Genomic DNA, 20,455 nt, shown 5'->3' with positions numbered 1-20,455 from the left:
ATGGCTGCGTGGCTGTCCCGGAGTGTGGTGGGAAGGAATGGGAGCTGGCTGCTGCCGTGCCCTGATGCCGTGGCCCGGGTCTGCTCCAGGGGGGTGGGAGGCCCGACCTCTGCCCCGGAGGCCCTCTCTGCAGTCCAGGACAAGCCTCGGACAGTGGAGGACCTCCCCCATGTCAGCTTCTTGGAGCTACTTTACAGGATGGTGTTTCAGGGTTTCTACAACCGTTTGCACGAACTACAGGTAAGCCAGGCTTCAGTGCACTGCATGGCTTCTGGATGACACACATACATTTTCAGCAGGTCTATGCCACAGTGATGCACCATTGTTTTAATCTACATGCATTCCAGAAAATCCGTGATGAGGAATCTTGGGTGCAACTTTGCTTTCTGCGAAAAATCTTTGATGGTTTACTTCAGGGATTAGGGTGTGCTATGAGTGACTGTATGTCCCTCCTGGAACAATACTTCACACAAACTGTCAGGCTGATTATATTAACTTTGTTCCCATGGTAACCTTCAGATAACAATAGCCAGTCTCGGCTGACCCTCACAGAGGAGAGGATTGTTTGCAGGACTACCTTTCGCGAAAAGACTGGCATTTAGTCACACAGTACATTTGATTAATGTGACTGATATTCAAACATTGATTGACGTTCTGGCCTTCATGGAGCAGCAGCTCAAGTTGTTTCCTTCTTCTTACCTCCTGTGTTATGAGATCGCTGACACAGCTTTCTCTGTTAACTCATCTTTCTTGCATTCACTTTGCCTACCTTCAGATCTATGAGAAGCAGCGATACGGGCCCATATACAGAGACGGACTGAATTCAGTTTCCGTGAACACTCCAAAGCTGCTGCAGGAAGTCATGAGGAGCGACGAGAAGTTCCCTAGACGAGGAGACATGACAGCGTGGAAAGAGTATCGTGATATGAGAGGATTCGGCTATGGGCCTTTCACCGAGTGAGACTGCCAAATATTGTATAATGTGCTCAGAAATGCTCTTTCACCATTTTCCTTGTCTAAACAAGAACTTGCATAACGGCTTTACAGGGCAAAGTCCGGTCATGTGAGAGGGACATATCAACCTGCTAGAGACTGCTCTCAGACTGTAAAGTTGATGTTTGCATCACCAACAGTCATTGCCTATAGGGATTGGTTAAGTGAACAAATACATTTCATTATATTAACACATTTAAAATCAAATTATGTTTACAAAGTTGAGTCAGTATGGCAGGGAACTAGAACATGACCGATAAGTCAGACGTGGTTTCTGTTAGAGAAAGAGGACACAGACAAGACTGAACTCAAAATACTTAAAATCAAACAAAGTGTTTATTCATAACAGGAGTATTCTGATGCAGCAGTCAATACGAGCTCGGACCTAATCAAAACCATCTGTGACAGCAAAGAAAAAGGCGCTCCCCAAGGGAGAACACAAAACTATATAGTCCTTAAGGGCATTTTGTGATTGGTTGACTATTGGTGGAGGCGGCTCCTGGTTTAGAACTTTCTGAGAGCCCCATTGGGAACAGGGCTCTAGAGGCCAGAAATCAGACGGGGAACAGGACTCTAGAGGCTGGATCTCGGGCGGTCGGCCGGACTGCAGGACTTTCTTCGAAGCGGGGGCTCCGGCGTCGTCTACAGACCTGTTGGCTCTGTAGGTGAACTGCAGGGGGTCCAGGAGTGGGTCGGTGAGGGTTTTTAGGTGGGACAGGACAAGGTGCTCGAATTTGGAATGTACCACCTTTAATGTTATAACCTTTTCCTACTATTACAGGTCAAAACATCTGTGTACAAAAAGGACCATTCAAGTGGTGTTTCAGTTCATTTTACCTCAGTTGATTGTTGCTGTATCTGTGTCCACATCACCTGAGATGAACAGGAAGAAATGGTACAACATGTCAGAAAGACATGTCCCTTCATACATTGTATCTCTTGTACTTTACTGTAACATTCACAACACAACACATTCATTGAAAACACATGGCTAATACAAATCTCACATGTTTGGAAACCTGGTTTTGTTTCTCATTGCGACTGTATATCTGTTCCCAGGGAGGGGGAGAAGTGGTACAACCTGAGGGTGATGCTGAATAAGCGCATGCTGCATCCAAAAGACTCTGCACAATATGATGGTGTTATCAACGACGTGGTTACGGACTTCATCAAGAGGATCTACTTCCTGCGTCAGCGCAGCCCGACGGGAGATTTGGTGACAGATGTGGCCAATGAGATGTATTACTTCTCACTAGAGGGTATGTAGACAACTTTTACATGGTGCATGTTCATTTAAATATTGAGCACTTATTAAAGTGAATGGTGAAATCATTCAAATCAAACTGTTTGTATACTGGTATTGATGAATTAAATGGCCAGCTTGTAGGATTTGGCGGCATCTAGCAGCGAGTTTGCAGATTGCAACCAACTGAAACTTCTCCCGTGTGCCAAGGGTATAGTGGAACTACAGTGGTCGACGCAAATGGCCCTATCTAGAGTCAGTGTTTGGTTTGTCCGTTCTGGGCTACTGTAGAAATGAGGCGGACTCTGTCAAGAGGACCCGCTCTCGTTCTAAGGTAACAAAAACGTAACGTGTTCAGGTCATTACACACAAAAAACAAACATACTTAATCATCGTATAATCCATCTCTGCAAATAGGTGTGTCCCTAAATGCTACACACTGGCCCTTTTAATATTACAATTTAATTAACACGATTTCATTCCGACGCCTGTTTTGTTCCTTGTTGTTGTTTGAGTTCAACTTGTATTGAGGGAGAGCAATTCAGCAGACAGGCTGTCTGATCATTTCTTATCCTAAATCTTAACCTTTGCCACTCAGGTATTGCCTCCATACTGTTTGAGACGAGGCTTGGGTGTCTGGAAAAGGAAATCCCTGCCGGTACACAAGACTTCATCAACTCCATAGGCCAGATGTTCTCCAACAACCTGGTTGCGTTTGTGGCACCCAAGTGGAGCCGCAGTCTGCTACCCTACTGGGGGCGCTACATTGCAGGCTGGGAGGGTATCTTCACCTTTGGTGAGTTGATTTCTGTTACTGCATAGCACAAGTTTATTATGAAACAAAGTGTGACAAAACTGTGGACATAATGCCAAGTCCCCATTGACTGGGCCACTGTCTCCCCAAAATGAAAGTTTTAATCATTCAATTCTTCTTCTTTTGGGGCCAAAACTATTTCAGATGTAAACAATACATCTGATGTCTGATTTATACTGTTTTAATCTGTTAAAATAGTTTACCTCCTGTCTTTGTGTGTTTTCCTGCCTTTGACCCACCCTGATATGTTCCACCTGTATCGAATCCTCCCGCTCTCCTTGTCTATTTAGTCTGTGTGCTTTCCATAACCACAACATTACCTTTTATTTTTGAGAATGCTGAAATGCAACACTTCCATTTCTGCACTTATTTTAGCTAAAGAGTTGATTGACAAGAAGATGGAGGTCATTCAGCAGCGTGTGGACAACAACCATGATGTGGAGGGCGAATACCTGACATACCTCCTCTCAAACACTCAGATGAGCACTAAAGATGTGTATGGCAGCATCACTGAGCTTCTATTGGCTGGAATGGACACGGTGAATGTGACACTCAACCATGTGTAATTTCTGGGCCTGCTTCCGATTGTTAGAAAAACTTCTTCGGACCTCCTTCCCAAATGTGTGACAAATATGTTATTCCTCCGTTAGCTGTAGTGACCAAAATCAATATTCTGCTTACCCTAAACCAGTATCATATCCGAATTGAAAGCGCCACCTTGAACAGACGTCAAGTAAATTGTGCATTGTGCTGATAATGCCTCTCTTTCACTCTTCACTTGAAGTAAACATTTAATTGCAGGACTTTTACTTTGCGGTATCAATAGTTTTACCAGAAATGAAATGTTATGTATGGCTTCTTCTATTTCCACTGCCAAAACTAATAGAGAAAGGGTGAACGCTGTAGAATACGGTGACTCATTTTAAATACATCTGATGCTATTCCTGGTTTATCAAAAATGACATTCTGAAAATGCATCATCGTAAAAGAATGTTAAAATATAAGCTGGACCGCCACTCAAATTCCACATTTCTCTTATGCATGTATGGTATGCATCTCTCTGCCTGTTTATTTAATGACGTGTTTTTGCTGTCAAGACCTCAAACTCCCTCACGTGGACTTTGCACCTGCTGTCCAAGTACCCTCAAACCCAGGACAGACTTTACGAAGAAGTGTCCACATCGGTGCCAGCGGACCGGAGCCCGTCCGCTGCCGAGGTCACCCGGATGCAGTATTTAAGGGCTGTTGTCAAGGAGGCCCTGAGGTGAGGCCGGTTAGAGAGGTTATGGTGTTCAACTTCCACAGAAGCCACCAGTGCTGTCAAAGCATGGCCCTAGATTTAAGGCCCCACTTTTTTCCGTATCGAAACATTTCACGCGTTGTCTTCTGTTTACATCTCTTACTTGTCCTGCATCAGTCCGCAACAAAAACCAGCCTGAACCAAATGAAATGATCTATTCTTGTTTCTCAGGATGTACCCTGTGATTCCTATGAATGCACGGATCATTGCAGAAAAGAATGTTGCCGTTGGTGGATATCAATTCTCCAAGAATGTGGGTCCGCTTTTTTTCCAACGGTCATTAGACTTGTTCTACGGGTTTTGTGTGTACTTTTGTCTCGTCATTTTATTACAAAGATCAGAGTTTCAGCATTTCATCTCTTGACTGTTGTTTCCCCAGACCGCTTTCACGTTTTGTCACTACGCCATCAGTCATGATGAGGACACATTCCCAGATCCGTTCACGTTTAAGCCAGAGAGATGGCTCCGTGACGGCCGTGAGAGGCCAGCCCCCTTTGCCTCCATCCCCTTTGGCTTCGGAGTGAGAGGCTGTGTCGGTCGCCGGATTGCTGAGCTTGAGATGTACCTGGTTCTGTTTCAGGTAAGCGACAAGAGGAAAAACCTCTTGCAGCATCTACGTAATACACATGATCTGATGTAAAACTTCATGCCATCAAACAACAGTAAAACACTGCTTTGAAAGTATAGGCATACTGTGATTTGAGGATCTAGCTAGCTTTAATATCACCCCTGCTAATCGTAACTGTGAGGTTATTCCGCCGTTGATCTGAAGGGATGTGCGCGTGCATCTGCAATTGTAGAGCAGCCAATAGGAACGCACTCTCTCTGAGAGATTCTCTTGTCGTGGGCTAGATTTTCTAAAGCCTAAAAACAGAGCCAATAGGAAATGCAGAAGTCTTTACACACATTACACATTAATTCACACCGTCATTTTAACCATCGTTGACATGAAAATATTGTTTAGTGCAGCTTTAAATTTAAAAGTGTACGGCCATTGCTGTGAGCAAGTGAGTCACATTTCTGTGTAATTAATGCAACAAAAAGGCCAGTGTGTTGATATGGCCTTCAGTCAGGTCTAATAATGAAATGACTTCAATAACATCATTTTTTTCCCTGCTCCAGGTCATCAGGCAGTTTGAGATCAAACCAGACCCCAACATGGGAGAGTTGAAATGCATCAACCGCACTGTTCTGATACCAGACCAACCACTAAACCTGCACTTTGTGGAGCGAGGACGTGGAAACGCAGCTTGATTTGCAGATTTCTTTCAATGAAAATGTTGCAAATGAATGAAAAACTTGTATTTTGAAGGATGCCTGATGTATTAAGAGAGCGAGACAGGTTTGGAACTTTTGTTATAACATATGCAAGTAAATATAAAATGCACATTATTATTATGCAAACATATATTTTCTCAAAAAGAAAAATATGCTCTTTAAAAAAAAAAAATGCTCTATATCATTTACAAAAAAACGACATCACAAAGTTACTTGCCATTCAATATTTTGAAGCAACTGTGGAACCACTGAGCACTTCTGGAATGTCGGCACGGCAAATTCAATATGCGACATGTCTGACCATGTGGTTTCACGTTTAATGCACAATAAAGCCTTGTACCTTTTTATATTCAGCAATAATACGAAGCACTGCCGCACTTAAATAAAGACGACGTGAAGTATCCAAAGAGCAATCTCTTCTTCTGCCCATATGTAAGAACAAATTAATGGAATCATTTTTTTGAATGCCAAATTTGTGAAACTATGCACGATCTAGTTACAGATAACACGGGAAAACGAGAACAGATCATGGTTCAGGTTCAGATGGCTGGAAAGCAAGGGCAATTTAAAAGTGTACACTTCAAATAAAAACATTTGGTTTCATAACTGGCCTGTTGAATTGAATCTGAACAAGTACAAACTCATAATCAGGAATATTGTTAAAAATGTACCTAAAACAAAGGTACATTTTGTTTTAGGTACAAGTCTCATTGACAATGTGTCAGGACATGAGTGGAAATGTGCGAGTAGCAATACTGCATGGATGATTGGGGAAAGTGGACACAGGAGACCAGTGGATGACAGTCGGGTGGCTGGGACAGGTGGAGAATTTGGTGGATGGATGGAGAGTGGTGATGCAGGGAAGCTGGGGTAGAGAGAAGTGGCCGAAGGCAGAGCGGGTGAAATAAACACAACTGACACAAGCATGGTGACACAAACGCTGTATACGTCTTTTTTTTAATTTTACCCACACATATATAATACATATTTTTTAAATATATTTTTCATGTTATCATAGGTTTCGTACAATTGTATCGTAAACTGGATTCTGATTAATATCAATTGTTAAATAAAAAACTTTTCAATCGTCCTTTTCTGTAATATACTGTATGTGTGCGCCTCGAGTAAGGTAAGGGAAATGTTGTACTTTTTTATTCCAGTACATTTATTACAAGCTTTAGTTACTGTTCAGATTACAATTGTACGTAAAAAATATTGATCCGCTTAAAAAATTCCATGCATTACTGAAGATTACACCAGTGGTTCCCATTATTTTTTTCTTACCAATTACCAACACAGCACTGTCTCGCTGGGATTCCTGTTCACGTTTCAGATGTTTACGTATTGTGAGCAGTTCCACAAAAGAGACATTTTCCTCCTAAACTTCTCACTTAGCTTAATTGAAATAGTTGGTCATGGAGGGAAAAGTGTCCACAAGACAAAAACTGATTTGTGTAGCAGAACTCTCATTAATCATCTCCCAGCCCCCTCACATGTACCTTGGGATCATCTAAAGGGGCCGGACCCCTATGTTGGGAACCACTGGATACAACTACACAAAGTAGTTATAGCTCCAACAGTAAAATGCTGCTTAAACAACGATGCATTAGTATTAACGTTATAATGATGTCATACAATATGGCAGATGGCATGCAGATGGCATTTTTCCTGCAGAACAAGTATTTTTTTCATTGATACTTTAAGAACTTCTTTTACTGATAATACTTCTCTACTTTTACTTGAGTAAGATTTTCAATGAAGGATCTATTTACTTCTTCCACTGGAAAAAGTATAAAATAAAGACTCATTGAAACTTGAATTAAATATACGCAACATGTCACTCAGCAGGGGGCAGCATAATTGCATGAAAAGAAAGAAAATAACCCGTGAACTTCAGTGCTGCTGAGACCTCAGGGATCCCTGCACAGTGTGCAAGGACTGATCTCAGTCCAGTTGTTTGGTGACACGCTGGGACTGGAGGTCACCTGTGAGCCCAGGCCACATGGGGACACCAGCTGATGTGAAAACACAAGAGAAAAGAGTTGTCATCCACACTGTCTGAGACGAAATAATACAATTGGAGCGTATGGCTGCGCACTATTTTGTTGTATTGGGGGGGGGGGGGGGGGGGGGGGTGTAAACTGTTAGCACTTGTGTCGATACCTTCTAGTTTTGAGTGACAGCCTGAACCACCAACCACAAAGCCACATGAAAACACAAACGTAAAGGTGTGTGGGAGAGAGAGAGAGAGAGAGAGAGAGAGAGAGAGAGAGAGAGAGAGAGAGAGAGAGAGAGAGAGAGAGAGAGAGAGAGACAGACATGTCATAGCGCTGCGGGCTTGTCTCCTCAGTCTGTCTGCAGCAGTCAGTCGCGTGGTGGCTATAAACAAGAGCGGGAAACTCATCCAAACTTATTAAAAAAGCAAAACAAACTTTATTAAGCTCGTCTGACGTCGCAGCGATGCCAGACCGACTGCGCACATTCGTCGCCTGTCTGAGCGGAATAAAGTCGCAGTAAGCGCCCGCAGAGGAGGGGGCGAGGAGGACCGAGGCGGTGAGGGTTTGTTTTGTTTGAATGGGTTTGGACGTGTGCGCTCTGGGTTTGCTCGGATGGGATGCACCGTGAGCTTCATCTGCTGTGAAGAGGACTTTCTGCAAATGCCTGTTTGCCAATATGAGGAGGAGAAGAAGAAGAAGAAGAAGGAGGAGGAGGAGGGTAGCCCATTAAAGGTAAGAATAACGAACTGCTGGCAGAACCTCCGAAAGTGGCAAGCGCGTGCAGACACGGGCGTCAAAACACGGAGCTGACAATGGGGTTCGTGCAGACTGCAGACTGGGGGGGGGGGGGGCAGGGGCAGGGACAGGATGTTTTTGGACATTTTTATTTGCATGTTTATGCTTTATAATCCAACTGACTATCTTTGTGTCGGACATGGATTCAGATAAGAACTTTCGACCTTTGGTCCCACTTGACAAACTCAACGTAAAGACTTTATTGAGTCCTCTTAAAACGTTTCAGCCAGTTCACATGGCGCGACGGAACACAGCCGGTGGTTGTTACATATTGTAAGAAGCAGCAGCTTGTTCACATCCATCAATCCAGGTGGCCTGTAGTTGTCGTGCGTCTAATACCTGCTCTGACGTCAGCCATTCTCCTTCTGTGGGTGAATGAGGGAAACCATTCACTGCGATGAGCGCCCAAGTCCAAGTTCAGCCATGCATGCTCTCCCCAAGACAAAACGCACAGGGATCATCAGCAGTGAACCTTCCTGTACTGCTGTAATGGAGGTAAACCCTGGTGTGCTGGTGTGTCTGTGGTGTGTTGTTCAGCTACATTTGTATACGTTGTTTAATATAATAGTGCTTTGCAGGGAGAGACTCTTGTTTCAGTCCCTGTGGAATGTGGTCAGTGACCTGCACTGACTTCTCCGTCTGACCCTGACCCTCACTTCTCACAGCGGACCAGTCCGGGTCGCTTTCTTATTTGTTTTTATGGCTTGTGCTTATATGAATCCATCCCCATCAGAGTTAAATGTCACACTTTTAAAATACATTTTAAAAAGTCCTCCAAGCATTGTAAGTAGACAAACAACACTTCCAGCTCTGAGTCTACTCCTCTGATAACAGAAAAATCTGCCATGTGATGTGGTCATGTGATCATGACACCAACATGTGTCTATAATGAACCCCAGGGAGGTGAGTCAGTTTGGTTGACAATTATTTGATCCTAAGGGATGCAGAAGTTTTGTTTCTCCCCATTCAGGTAATATGATATTAGTTTGGCCGTGTTAAAGGGCAAGTGTGTAGCATTTCTGGATAACTATTAGCAGAAATATAATATTCATAACTATGTTTTCATCGGTGTTTAATCACCTGAAACTAAGAAACCGTTAGCTTAGAATGTGTCCTTCATACCTACACAGGGAGCAGGTCCTCTTCACGGAGTCTGCCGTGTCGCACCGCCATGTTTCTATCGTAGCCCAGAATGGACAAACCAATCACTGGCTCTAGAGAGAGCTTTTCACGTTTTTACGATCCCTGAAGGCCACCGTAGTTCTCCAACAGCTCCTGAAACAGCTGTAATGTGAGCCACAGAGTTCCTTTGCTCCCAGAGTAGTGCTCTTACGGTAAGGATGGCCTCTTAGCGAGGCCAACAACACTCCTACAGTTTTGCATTAGGTGGCTAACGTTACCATAGTCTTGGAAATAAAGGAGGGAGAGCGGAGGGGTGTTCAGTTGGTTCCCAAACTTTTTCTGTGTGACGTACCCCTGCAGCCCCATCAGATGGGCTTAAGTACCCCTTCATCAACACCATCCATCTCGTTCCCAATGCGCTCATTTGCGATATTATTTAATATTCTGTGCCTGGACCCTGAGTCTGAAATAAAGTTTGATTGATTGATTGAATGTACCTGGTAGTTTATTAGCTATTGAGGCAAAACAATATACTATAGTTGAAATATCCTATTTGGCCGTGTATTTGTATCCTAAATACAAATATGTCGGTATATTCTTTTATCTGAGGTATTTCACAATCTTTCCTTTAATACAATATTAACTGCATAGCTGGAGTACCAGCTAAACTACCCCTGGTTTGGGATCACTGTCATAGATGCCCACAACACAGATATATAAATACTTTATATATATATATATATATATACTTTGTATTAACCAGTATAGTTCCTGTGTTGCTGGGAAGTAACGCAAAAGGGACACTTTCCCAGATATGCTGAGTCGTCTTGGGGGCACAGACAAACAGCTGGCACTGAGGGTCGTAGCGCTGTGGGCGCATGGATAGCTGTGGGAAACGGATGCCCTGACTCCAGCCAGCAGAGCTGTGGTTGAAGTATTAAAGTGGTGCTAAAGTGTTGGGAAAAAAAGTCACTCAAGGGAAGCTGCCAAGCGTCAGTCATGCTCAGTACAAACAACCCCTTATGATTATAAAGGACCATTTCAGAAGAAGCTTGAAATTGTGGAGCCGTTCACAGCTGTTCTGTATGACCCAGCTGAAGAAAGTAGGACTGGTCTTCATAATCAGAATTTTGTCATGCTGATAATTGTGTCGGAGGTGTGCTCAGGTGCAGATTGAAATGCTTCCTGTCATAATTGCTCCTTGTATATGTGTGATGCTTGTGGTTCGTGTCCCAGAAGAAGAAGAAGAAGAAGAAGAGACTTTGGCTGCTCCTGTCAGCAGCGCTCAGGGAGGCGAAGGCCCAATGGCGCAGAACTTTTGAAGAGCGATAACAATCGGCCAGAAAGTAGAACCCTCATGTAAAACCAAAGTTCACAGCCAAGTCTTTGAACCAGATGAGGGGGCCTTGAATACGCTTCAGAAAGAATGTGCGCTTTGTGTTTAACATCTAAGGGTTGTTATATAATGGCAGTACATGGGCAGACGGAACCCAATCGGACTGCAAAGACACATTTGCAAGAATGGCATTAAATAAGGATAATGCATAATATTGGTGCTGGCACTGCTTGCAAACCAGGTCAGGGACACCATGGAGAACAACCCTCTAATAGCCATGTTCAGTTCATTGTTTTAGTTCTCTTCTTCTGTATGACCGAGTCCCAAAAGCCTTTGCTAACCGCCCGATATGAAACCTTGAGCAGCCGCTCCCAGCACATGAGCGCAGAGTAGCTGATGGTGTTCCCAGTGTCAAGTGATGAGTAGCCCATGTAAAAAAAAAAGTAGCTGGTCAGCATTTGTCTCGACATGAAATTGTCACTTGTGTCTATTCGTTGACTTTGTATGTCATCGTGTAGAGCACACTCTAGAGTTCAGATATTTGGCAGAGTAGGGCGGCTGGTATATAAAGTGGATTGGGTTTATATTAAGCACGTGTTGAGAAATGTTATACCCCATTGCAATTCCCTTATTGCAATGTCTGCCCTGGTGTAAGTAGGAAATAGCTTTCCAACATGCTGGCCACAAGAAACTGAGTGGAGAGTATAGCTAACACACACTAAACTAAGATGGTAAACATTATGCCGGAAAATTACCCGGACGCTAGCATTATCATTGTGAGCATGTTAGCATGCTGATGTTAGCATTGGGCTCAAAGCACCGTTGTGCTTATGTGCCGCTGGCGGAGCCACTTTGATGGTAGTGACTCTACTTACTGTGAGACTAATGGCAAAGCTACGCAGACTTCATGAGCAACTTTATCTCAATGCCAGTAAAATGTATTTAAAAATGCTGTAAAAGTACAATGTACAAGTAAATATTTTGTACAAAAAAATGGTTTTCAATGCTTGTATAAAAGATGTACACACAAGTACAATCATGCTTAATGTTTACACATGCACATATTATATCCAGTCTGGGGCAGGTATCTTTTTGCCAGCCCTCAGCGGGATCCAAGTACCCGGCAGACCAAACTGTCAACATAAGTAACACCGCCGACTATCCCTCCTCGAGAAACTAATCCTCATTTCAGTTTGATGCCTGTCAAGTCCAGCTCTCTTACTGCCCCCGTACCTGAATTCCCACCAAAGTGTCAGACGGCAGGCTTTCCTGGGGATTTGAAGATTTTCGATAAAAGGTATGCTTGCGAACTGAAAGTTACCTGCCTGCCGCCCCATATTGCATTCCAGCGGATGCTCTAGCTGCGGGGAAACAGTGCGCCCTCTGTGCTGTGTCTCTGGGGAGGCCTATCATTTCAGTCCGACCTGCCGGCACTGACCTGCACATGGGCCGCAGAACAAGACCCTCTCTGTGTGTTCCTCTTTGGAAAGGTGCCCGGTGTGTGCTTGACCCGGTGGGAGGGTTGTGATGCCTCAGCAAGGTTTAACCCCGGTCATTTTACCTTTTAATACCCGTGCGTACAGGAATTTAACCTCTTGGGGACATTTGTGCATTTTGTTTCAAGAGTAGGACGTTTCTTTGAATAGATTCATTCTTCACATGACTGGGCAGAATTTGCTCACTGGATTTTACTTGGTGGCGTTCTGTGGAGGAACCAGATAGTAAGCGAAGATATCAAAGACACTGTGGGTTAAGTTATTGTACCTAACCCTGCATCTGTCTGTCTTGATGTGGTAAACCTCTCCCACACGCTGCTACCAGCAGGTTAAACCAGCTCTGACCAGCGAATATCATTAGCATTATTCTCCTCCAAACTTCCCAGTAACTGGATCATTTGATCCAATTACTTAATGAGAAACATCTGCACAATCATGAAAGTACAGAAATAAATAAGAAATACGCGGAGAGAAAGAACAAAATAATAAAAGGTATGAAAATAACTGTTTTTAATCTGCTTTTAAACTTCGAATGCATTCATGATTGTGTTTGTATTAATATATTTCAGTGTTAAAAAGCCAAGGGTGTAGGTTTTGTGGGTGGGGGCACATATTAAGTGGGGGTCTGGGGAAAGTTTCAGCGTCAAACACTTGATATCCTGCGATGTTGCGAACTTTTCTCATTTCGGCTTAATTAAACTATTAACAATTTATGCTCCTGTTCAAAACTTTTTGCACTTTCAAAAATATATCCCACTTAAAAAAAGTGACAATAAAGATAAGATGATAATAAAGTCAAAACATTTTAAGAAAAAATCTGCTTGCCCTGTACTCTACTGTGCACTTTGTTGTTGCTCTGACCTCTGCTCCTATCATGAGCAGTTGTCTTTGCTGCAGTGCAGGCAGTAGAGGAACGGATTGGAAGTATCGTGAAACGCCACAATATGCAGCTGTTCACACCAATGAGTTGAGGAGTGTTACAGCTGAGGAAAGAAGCAGGCGGCAGCAGGGTGAACAGGCTGTTACTGGGTTGGGTGTTGTCTCATAATATCTTTTGGGCTCTGCGCAGGCACCTCACCTCACCGATATCAAAGCAATATTTACGCATTGGTATTGGAAAAGTTATTTCAGCTCTTTAAGATGAAAAAATACCATTCAAATGTAATGCAAGAGAGAAATAGAATAGTAGAATAGTAATAGAAAGTTTCAGTCAGTTTTTTTCTCATTTTGTTGACATAAGTGCTAGATAATGACCTACAAATCAAAGTAAACAAAGTTTATTTGTGTAAAAGTAGAGTGACGTGTTCAAAGATTGTTCCGTACAACATCAGAGTATCCAAAAAGCTGTCCAGGAATGTAGATGTGTGTGTTAAATTACAACATTTGAGAAGAAATCCTTGACAACAGCTAGCATGCAATAGTGTGACAATTTGAGCCTTTTTATCCATTTTGGAAGTCAACGCCTCTACTTTCAAGGCCTCGTGGTGAAAGGATGTGTGAATCCGATGAGCGGATATGTCTTTTCCAAACAGCCTTTCAAGACATTACCGATTTGGTGATGCGTAACGTTGCCCACAAAGCCTGTGGAACCAGAAGATAATGGGATACAAAAGGCGTTCATTGAGCTTCTTAAAGTGTCTTTAATTCACTTGGCAATGCACAGTGGATAGAATGACAGTCAGAATGATAGATTAAGGCACAGGGCAACTGTATTTCCCCCCCAGAGTCACGGTTGTGCGCCCCTTTTCTTGGAATGTAAAGCGGAGGCCTAACTTCCACCTCTGCCTCAGACCTTGTGGCATCGGTGCAACATAATACACTCCGTTTAGCCCCATACCATACTGCCTCTGTGGCTTTGTGCGCCTGTGAATGTGGCCCTTTATGCTGCAGTTTTGTTGATATTTCTCTATGTGTGGGGGGGGGGATTTTCTTGTCTTCTCCCTAATACTTGGCACGCCGATGTGGCATTTGCTCTTGGCAACGTCGAAATCTCACAAAGTCTCACTCTGGGGGCCTTTGTAGCCATTCACAACACTTCCGAGTGATGGACAGGGAGCTCGGCTCTCCCAGGTCGCATCCCTTTCGCCTCAAAATGCGTCTTTGTGGCCCGTCTCTTTTGACGGGGTCTTTTTCACCAAGGTCGGATGCCACAGGGCTCCGAGGGTAATTACTGTGACAGTGGAGCAGAAGTTAGGCTGGGCTACCCAGGTCGCCCAATCATGTTTTCATCATCGGGAGAATGTTTTTCTTTCCGGACGTAATAAATCCCCCCTTTGACATGCTGCATTTACTCTGAATACACACAGGAAGAAAGACCCCTGTTTTTTTTTCTCCCTCCTCTCCCTCTATTTTTTCACCAATGCTTGTAACAAGCTGAGGCAGATCATTGTTGCTAGTTCGCCTTCACTGCTTTTTAAAAGGATAGGTTTGCACACTTAGACATTCCGCTGTGGAGGAATTTCAGAGGTATTTGCACTGGAATGTGAATTCTCACTGGACTGGGAGGGGAAACGGGATGAACGTTATGAATTGCAACCATAAAGCGTCCGATAAACATATAGACCACTCACTGTCACAGGCAAAGCTGTGTAGATAGTAAAGCATTCACTTTATTGCGTAAAATTTGGCTGTGACCAAGGCATTGTGAACACATTAATATACTTTTTTATTAGTGTTTTTGGAGAAACAGAACTCTTCTGTATTTTTCTGTCTCCAGTGTCTTAAATAAAACACAGGGGGACACAACAGTTGATTGTTCTGTCGAGAAAGTTTGCCATGCTGTTATTATTAGTAGAACAGGAGTGGAAACTCGATAGCCCTCCATAAAAAAAACAAAAGAAAGAAAAAAAATAAAACGGCACATGTTCCCGTCCCGATCCCTGTTAATGAGAGCGGGTGTGTCCCATGCTAAGCACCAGGCTAAGGAATCTTAAATTAAATCACACTCTCGGACTCGAGGCTGCACATGTGTTGCACGCGCCTGAAATCCTACACAAGCGTCACCGGCGTGCCACACGTTAATATCGTATACACGGGTGGGGAGTTTATTTGCGGTTCCCCCTAAAGCTGTCTTCACACTGAAAATATATATATATATATAAATATAATATACCTATTTTATTCTCACATGTACATAAGGCGATAAAATGATATGTAACATGAGATGATGGGAATTTGTCTACAGATTTAGTTATATCTTTTTATACTTAGATGATGATCCCTGCAATCTCTCTGGTTGCATTAGTCCATTAGGCAATGCTGTAAATCTGTGGGCAGGGCTGCTTTAGGAACGCATTGGATTTAGCTTACACGTTTTTAGCATCAATGTGAGGAGGAATCATGATTTTTCAGGTATTTTAATGTTCGTCTTATCAGTGTGTTGAAAAAATCTTGATGGATTAGTTATATTTCACTTCTAATCTATACCTCATGGTTTTGAGGTATGAAATCAGTATATACCCAAAAAAAAACTCAGAAAAAAACTCAGCCGCAAAGCGTAAGATTGTGATGTTTCATTCAAAACATTTTGTCTCATTCAAAATTTGGGCCCAGATAAACCGTTTACTCTAAACAGTACTGTAAAAAGCTTAAAATGATGCACTCCTATGCGCAAATAGGAAGCCATGATTGATTCGGCTAAGAGCTTTTTTTTTTTTTTAGAACAGTCACTTGACAAAAATTCTATGAAATTTCGACTGAACTGCGGGCTGCTGAACACAGTGAATGGAGGAGAGGACAGGAGAGGCTGTAAGTAGAGGTTGTAAAAATGTGGAAAGGTTAATAACACGTGGAGCCTCCATTTTGTTCCCCATTTTATTTTTATTTTTTGGGATTTATAGATTCCATTGTCAGCCAATTTCAAGTAAAAGAAATTATCAAAGAAATTCAACTTGCGTTTTTATTGTTTTTATGATTTATGGCATTGTAACTGTGTTGTACTTCACACAGGACATTTTTGAGTTTGCTCTACTTCCAACCATGATTGTGCTGTTTCCATAGAGAACCTTATACGTCACGGTGAAAATCAAGGCCACAGAGAGTCTGTCTTAAAGATAGTATGAGTAATGTATTTTCTAAACATTTTTCGCTATATTTGTTACTACAAATTACAACCAACAGTAACCTCTATTCAACATGCACATGGGCAAGTGTGTACAGTTTTAAGAAAGAAAAAAATCCTTCAAATATTGTATCACTCACCATGGATTACACACTGCATTGTAATGACATGTATTCATTCAACGCAAGTGACAAACATATGATCATTTATATCATTTACATTAATTTACATAATTTGTCATTTATACTATGCCCATGAATTTTATATATATATATATTCAATATTATATTTATAGGCTACTTTGTGGGGACATTTTATCATTGAAAAGTAAAGTTATCACCGCTTTTACGATGCCATTTCCTGTTACTAATCTGCTGACATATATACCAATAAAGATATATCAGCAAAAACATAGGTTATAGCTCTTGTGTCATGCTGATTTCACTCTGTACAGTTGTGCATGGTACATAGTCAACCGTATGTAACAGCCTCATTATAAACACTCCCCAAAGATAAGCAGCAAGCAGGATTGAATAACAGCAGCAACAGGGTATCGGGCATACACAGACCTAGTTTCTGAGGTTCTCCATGGACTTTCCCAGACTGTAAGAATAGCATATTGGATTACCTAAATTGAAGGGTTTTACCCTTTAAGCCCACTTTTTTTTTTTTTTTACATTAGAGCTGTCATAGAAGCTCTGAGAACATAATCTGCTACGTCTTTGCCTTCTGCGTGCCTGTCTGCCTTGGCAAGCCTTTGTGACATGACTCTGAAAATAGCCTGAATACCTCCGCATCATTGTATTGTGTCTGTTTATAACTGTGTAGCAACTCAGCTTTGAGGCTAATGTTTCCTTGGCTATTCATTCCTAGACATTAAGACATACAACCCTTTAATTAGACGCAGTATTTGCATTGTAAATTATATATAATCCCGGGGTTGAGCATACTCAGAATGTTTTTACTGCTATGCTTTATCTGTCCTGAAAGGTTGGGCTCCTTTCATCAGAGATAACAGTAATGGATTTAACAGTCTGTGGTGAGATAAAGTGCCTGCCTTCAAACAGTATTAGATGAAAGCTGTTTTTAAAGGTGGCATTATCAGTTAGCAACTCCATCTACTGCAACACTGTTACTTTGACTTCACTGGATAACGTTCCTTTCTCTGCACTTTCACTTTTGTCGCACATTCCTGGGATCTCTTTGTCATTTTGGGAGGTTGTCTTGTGTCTTGTATTACCGCTAAGCCCTACTGTAGCCAATCCTTTAACACCTGCCATCTGCATTCTTAAGTTTGGACTCTGAAATTAGAATTCACAGGAGACCATATAGTCTCCAAACTCATTCACACCACAAAATAATGTAAGCTGTCATAGAAAGGCCTGAATTGTTCTTGCGTATTTGTTTAATAGCAGAAAAGAGGTTTTATTAATAATATTTGAGTAGAAACTTTTTTAATGTTTTAATGTTCTACATCTGCTGAAAGATGATATAAGTAAAATCCTTGATGCATCACTAACAACATGTACATCATTTTCTTTTCAATTCAAAAACAAGTGCTGGGACTTTTGTGAAAAACACCCAATTCTATTTCAAACCCCTTTACCACGGAGCACGGTGTGACAAGGGAGTGACTGCAATTCATCAAATTGTCAACCTTTTTAATAAAAGAATATGGCAGGCTTGTTTCATGACATTGCAGTACAAACATTGCCAGACATCCATCAATGATGTGCTGTGTGTTACAGTTTGCATTGAGGTTATTGAGGGCTTATACCATGATGGGTCTTACAGCATTTTCAAATATAAAATAAATAAATATCCATAGCTGTTTTAGTCTTCTTTGGTATGAAACACTGGAGGTCTTCATGTGTCCAAATCTGAAAGGGGACCTGACCTGTTCTCATTTAAAGGGGACATATAAGGCTCATTTTCATGTTCATACTTGTATTTTGGGTTTCTACTAGAACATGTTTACCTGCTTTAATGTTCAAAAAAGACATTCTTTTTCTCATACTGTCTGTCTGAATAGACCTGTATTCACCTTCTGTCTGAAACACTCCGTTTTTGCGCCTGTCTCTTTAAGCCACCCGAAAAAGCCCGGTTAAGAATAATATGGTCCACTTTTGCAAAGGTAGTTGTCTAACCGTGGGCAGTATCTTATAATGAGCCTGCATGTCACATAGGAAGGGGAGACAAATGAATCAAATGTTTTCTGTTCTAGGCAGCCCACATAAAACTGACTGGGTTGTCTCATTTGACAGTTTTGTAGGTTGGTAGGCACTCCAGATACCCAAATGTATGTGCACAAGCATGTCTTGAAGTTTTTCAAGACATGTCCCCTTTAAATATATCAATGCAAGTCGAAAGGAATTCAAACAGAATTTGTTATAATTATTTTTAATCCAACCAATGACGCCAGTTGTATCCTAAACATCAGTGGAATTAACGCTGTCCTGCTGCCTCATGCTTATGTTAACATGCGGCCAATATGTTTTACAAAGTCAGAAAAACAGGTTTACCTCAATCCACACATTTTCCATCAACATCTGTACATCCGTATATATTCTGAATTGATTTCAGAGCGAATGTTTTTCGTAATTTTTCCTGCACTGGCAACACTGAAATGTTTCAAAGAGATCTTCAAGTTGAAGATTAAGTTGTAAATGTTCTGAAATGTCCCAAAACAGTAAATCCCACATTTCTGATACATGATATATAGGCTAAGAGCCACTAGTTATTTGCAAATGCTGTTTGAGGTCGATTAACATGCAAAACTAAGCACCATAAATCACTCACTGTTTAATTAAAGTCCGCTCAAGTCTATACGTTTGCAAAAATCCAAACGCGTCAAGATGACGGAAAACTGGTTTGCTTCACATTCGCTCAGAGACTGGACAAACATTTGCATTTTCCACGACTCTTTTATCTGCTGGGGAAAACCACCTGACACTGTTTGCTTGATGTCTGGGTTGGTCTCTGCCATTTTGACTGGGGACAAGCAGACATGAAAGAAGAAGGAAGACAACCAACATAAAGTGAACACAGTCCATCTTTCAAACGGTGGCTTGTAGTCAAAACAATGCCAGAGTTTTGTATTTTATCTGAAGCCAGTTGTCCAAACAGGCACTTCAAAGTGGTTCATGAGTACAGTATGGTACAGTATGAGTTTAATGAAGCTGTGCTTTTTAACCAGTAGATGGGGACATTGCCATTAACTTTTCCCACCTTTTAAACTGTGATATACTTGCATACTTGCCCACAAATACCCATGGACTTAAAAGGCGGCATTATACATGTAAATTTATGTTAAGTTATGTATCCTGTGGTTCTTGTCTTCATTTCAATATATGTGTGTTGCAATGGTCCTCTATCTCTCTGTACATTGTTGCCAAGACACCCACCCACCAACTGTCACTACCTTTTGATTTATAGTCTGCTGAACTCTGATTGGTGCACAGAAAAATGAGACATCAACTTTTCCCAACTGAACCCCACCAACTTCAAACCAGCAGAAATAACTAAAACTGTTCCAACTTTGGCGGAACATTTTATGTTCACGTAGGACCACATGACCATGACAGTAAAAAAGCTTCAACAACGCTTTTTCTATGGACTGGAATTATTTCAGCCATTCCAAGTGAATGGCACAAGTAGGAAGGACAGCCAGTATTAAGATGTGACTGTTGAAGTGAAAGCACTGGAATGGTTTTTCGTAAGCATTTCCCCAGGGGGCTGAAACATGACCCGAAATGACAGAAAAGTGACAGGAGTCTTTCAACGCGGACGTTCGGAGGCTCTGACAAATGTCTCATGTAGCTCTTAAAAAAGAAAATGGTCCCAATCTATAATACTTACTGAAAGAGAAGCCCGTTTTCTTCTAAAGCATTGACTGATGCCAATGTCAACACTATTAAAAGCTCCCATGCCGAGGTGATGGCTGTGTAATGTCCCATCGTTCTCCTGCAACACGGTCCGTTTCTGAGAAGTTAATTCAATTAAAGCAGACAAAAGGCCACTG

The 20,455-nt window shown here is 42.0% G+C and overlaps 2 protein-coding genes across 6 annotated transcripts in view; both read left to right on the top strand.

Annotated features, from left to right (window-relative positions):
• On the top strand, window positions 1-5,880 carry cyp27a1.1 (cytochrome P450, family 27, subfamily A, polypeptide 1.1; the record flags this gene model as incomplete). Its single annotated transcript, XM_079169629.1, has 9 exons — window positions 1-240; window positions 776-957; window positions 2,053-2,252; window positions 2,835-3,032; window positions 3,426-3,589; window positions 4,148-4,314; window positions 4,522-4,603; window positions 4,730-4,930; window positions 5,473-5,880. The coding sequence occupies 9 exons, from the start codon at window positions 1-3 to the stop codon at window positions 5,602-5,604; spliced, it is 1,566 nt and encodes a 521-aa protein (XP_079025755.1). The 3' UTR covers window positions 5,605-5,880.
• A 2,286-nt stretch (window positions 5,881-8,166) lies between these two features.
• The window catches only part of tns1b (tensin 1b), a 160,081-nt gene continuing 147,792 nt past the window's right edge, over window positions 8,167-20,455 (top strand). For all 5 annotated transcript variants that reach the window (XM_079170674.1, XM_079170672.1, XM_079170671.1 and 2 more), the window contains exon 1: window positions 8,167-8,357. In XM_079170674.1, the coding sequence (XP_079026800.1) occupies window positions 8,238-8,357 (120 nt within the window). In that variant the 5' untranslated portion in view covers window positions 8,167-8,237. The remainder of the gene's footprint in view (window positions 8,358-20,455) is intronic.

The sequence above is a fragment of the Pholis gunnellus genome (genome assembly GCF_910591455.1).
Source record: "Pholis gunnellus genome assembly, chromosome: 12".
Classification (NCBI taxonomy): domain Eukaryota; kingdom Metazoa; phylum Chordata; class Actinopteri; order Perciformes; family Pholidae; genus Pholis; species Pholis gunnellus.
Note: the sequence above shows the minus strand (reverse complement) of the source record. Positions and strands in the feature narration are given on the sequence as shown.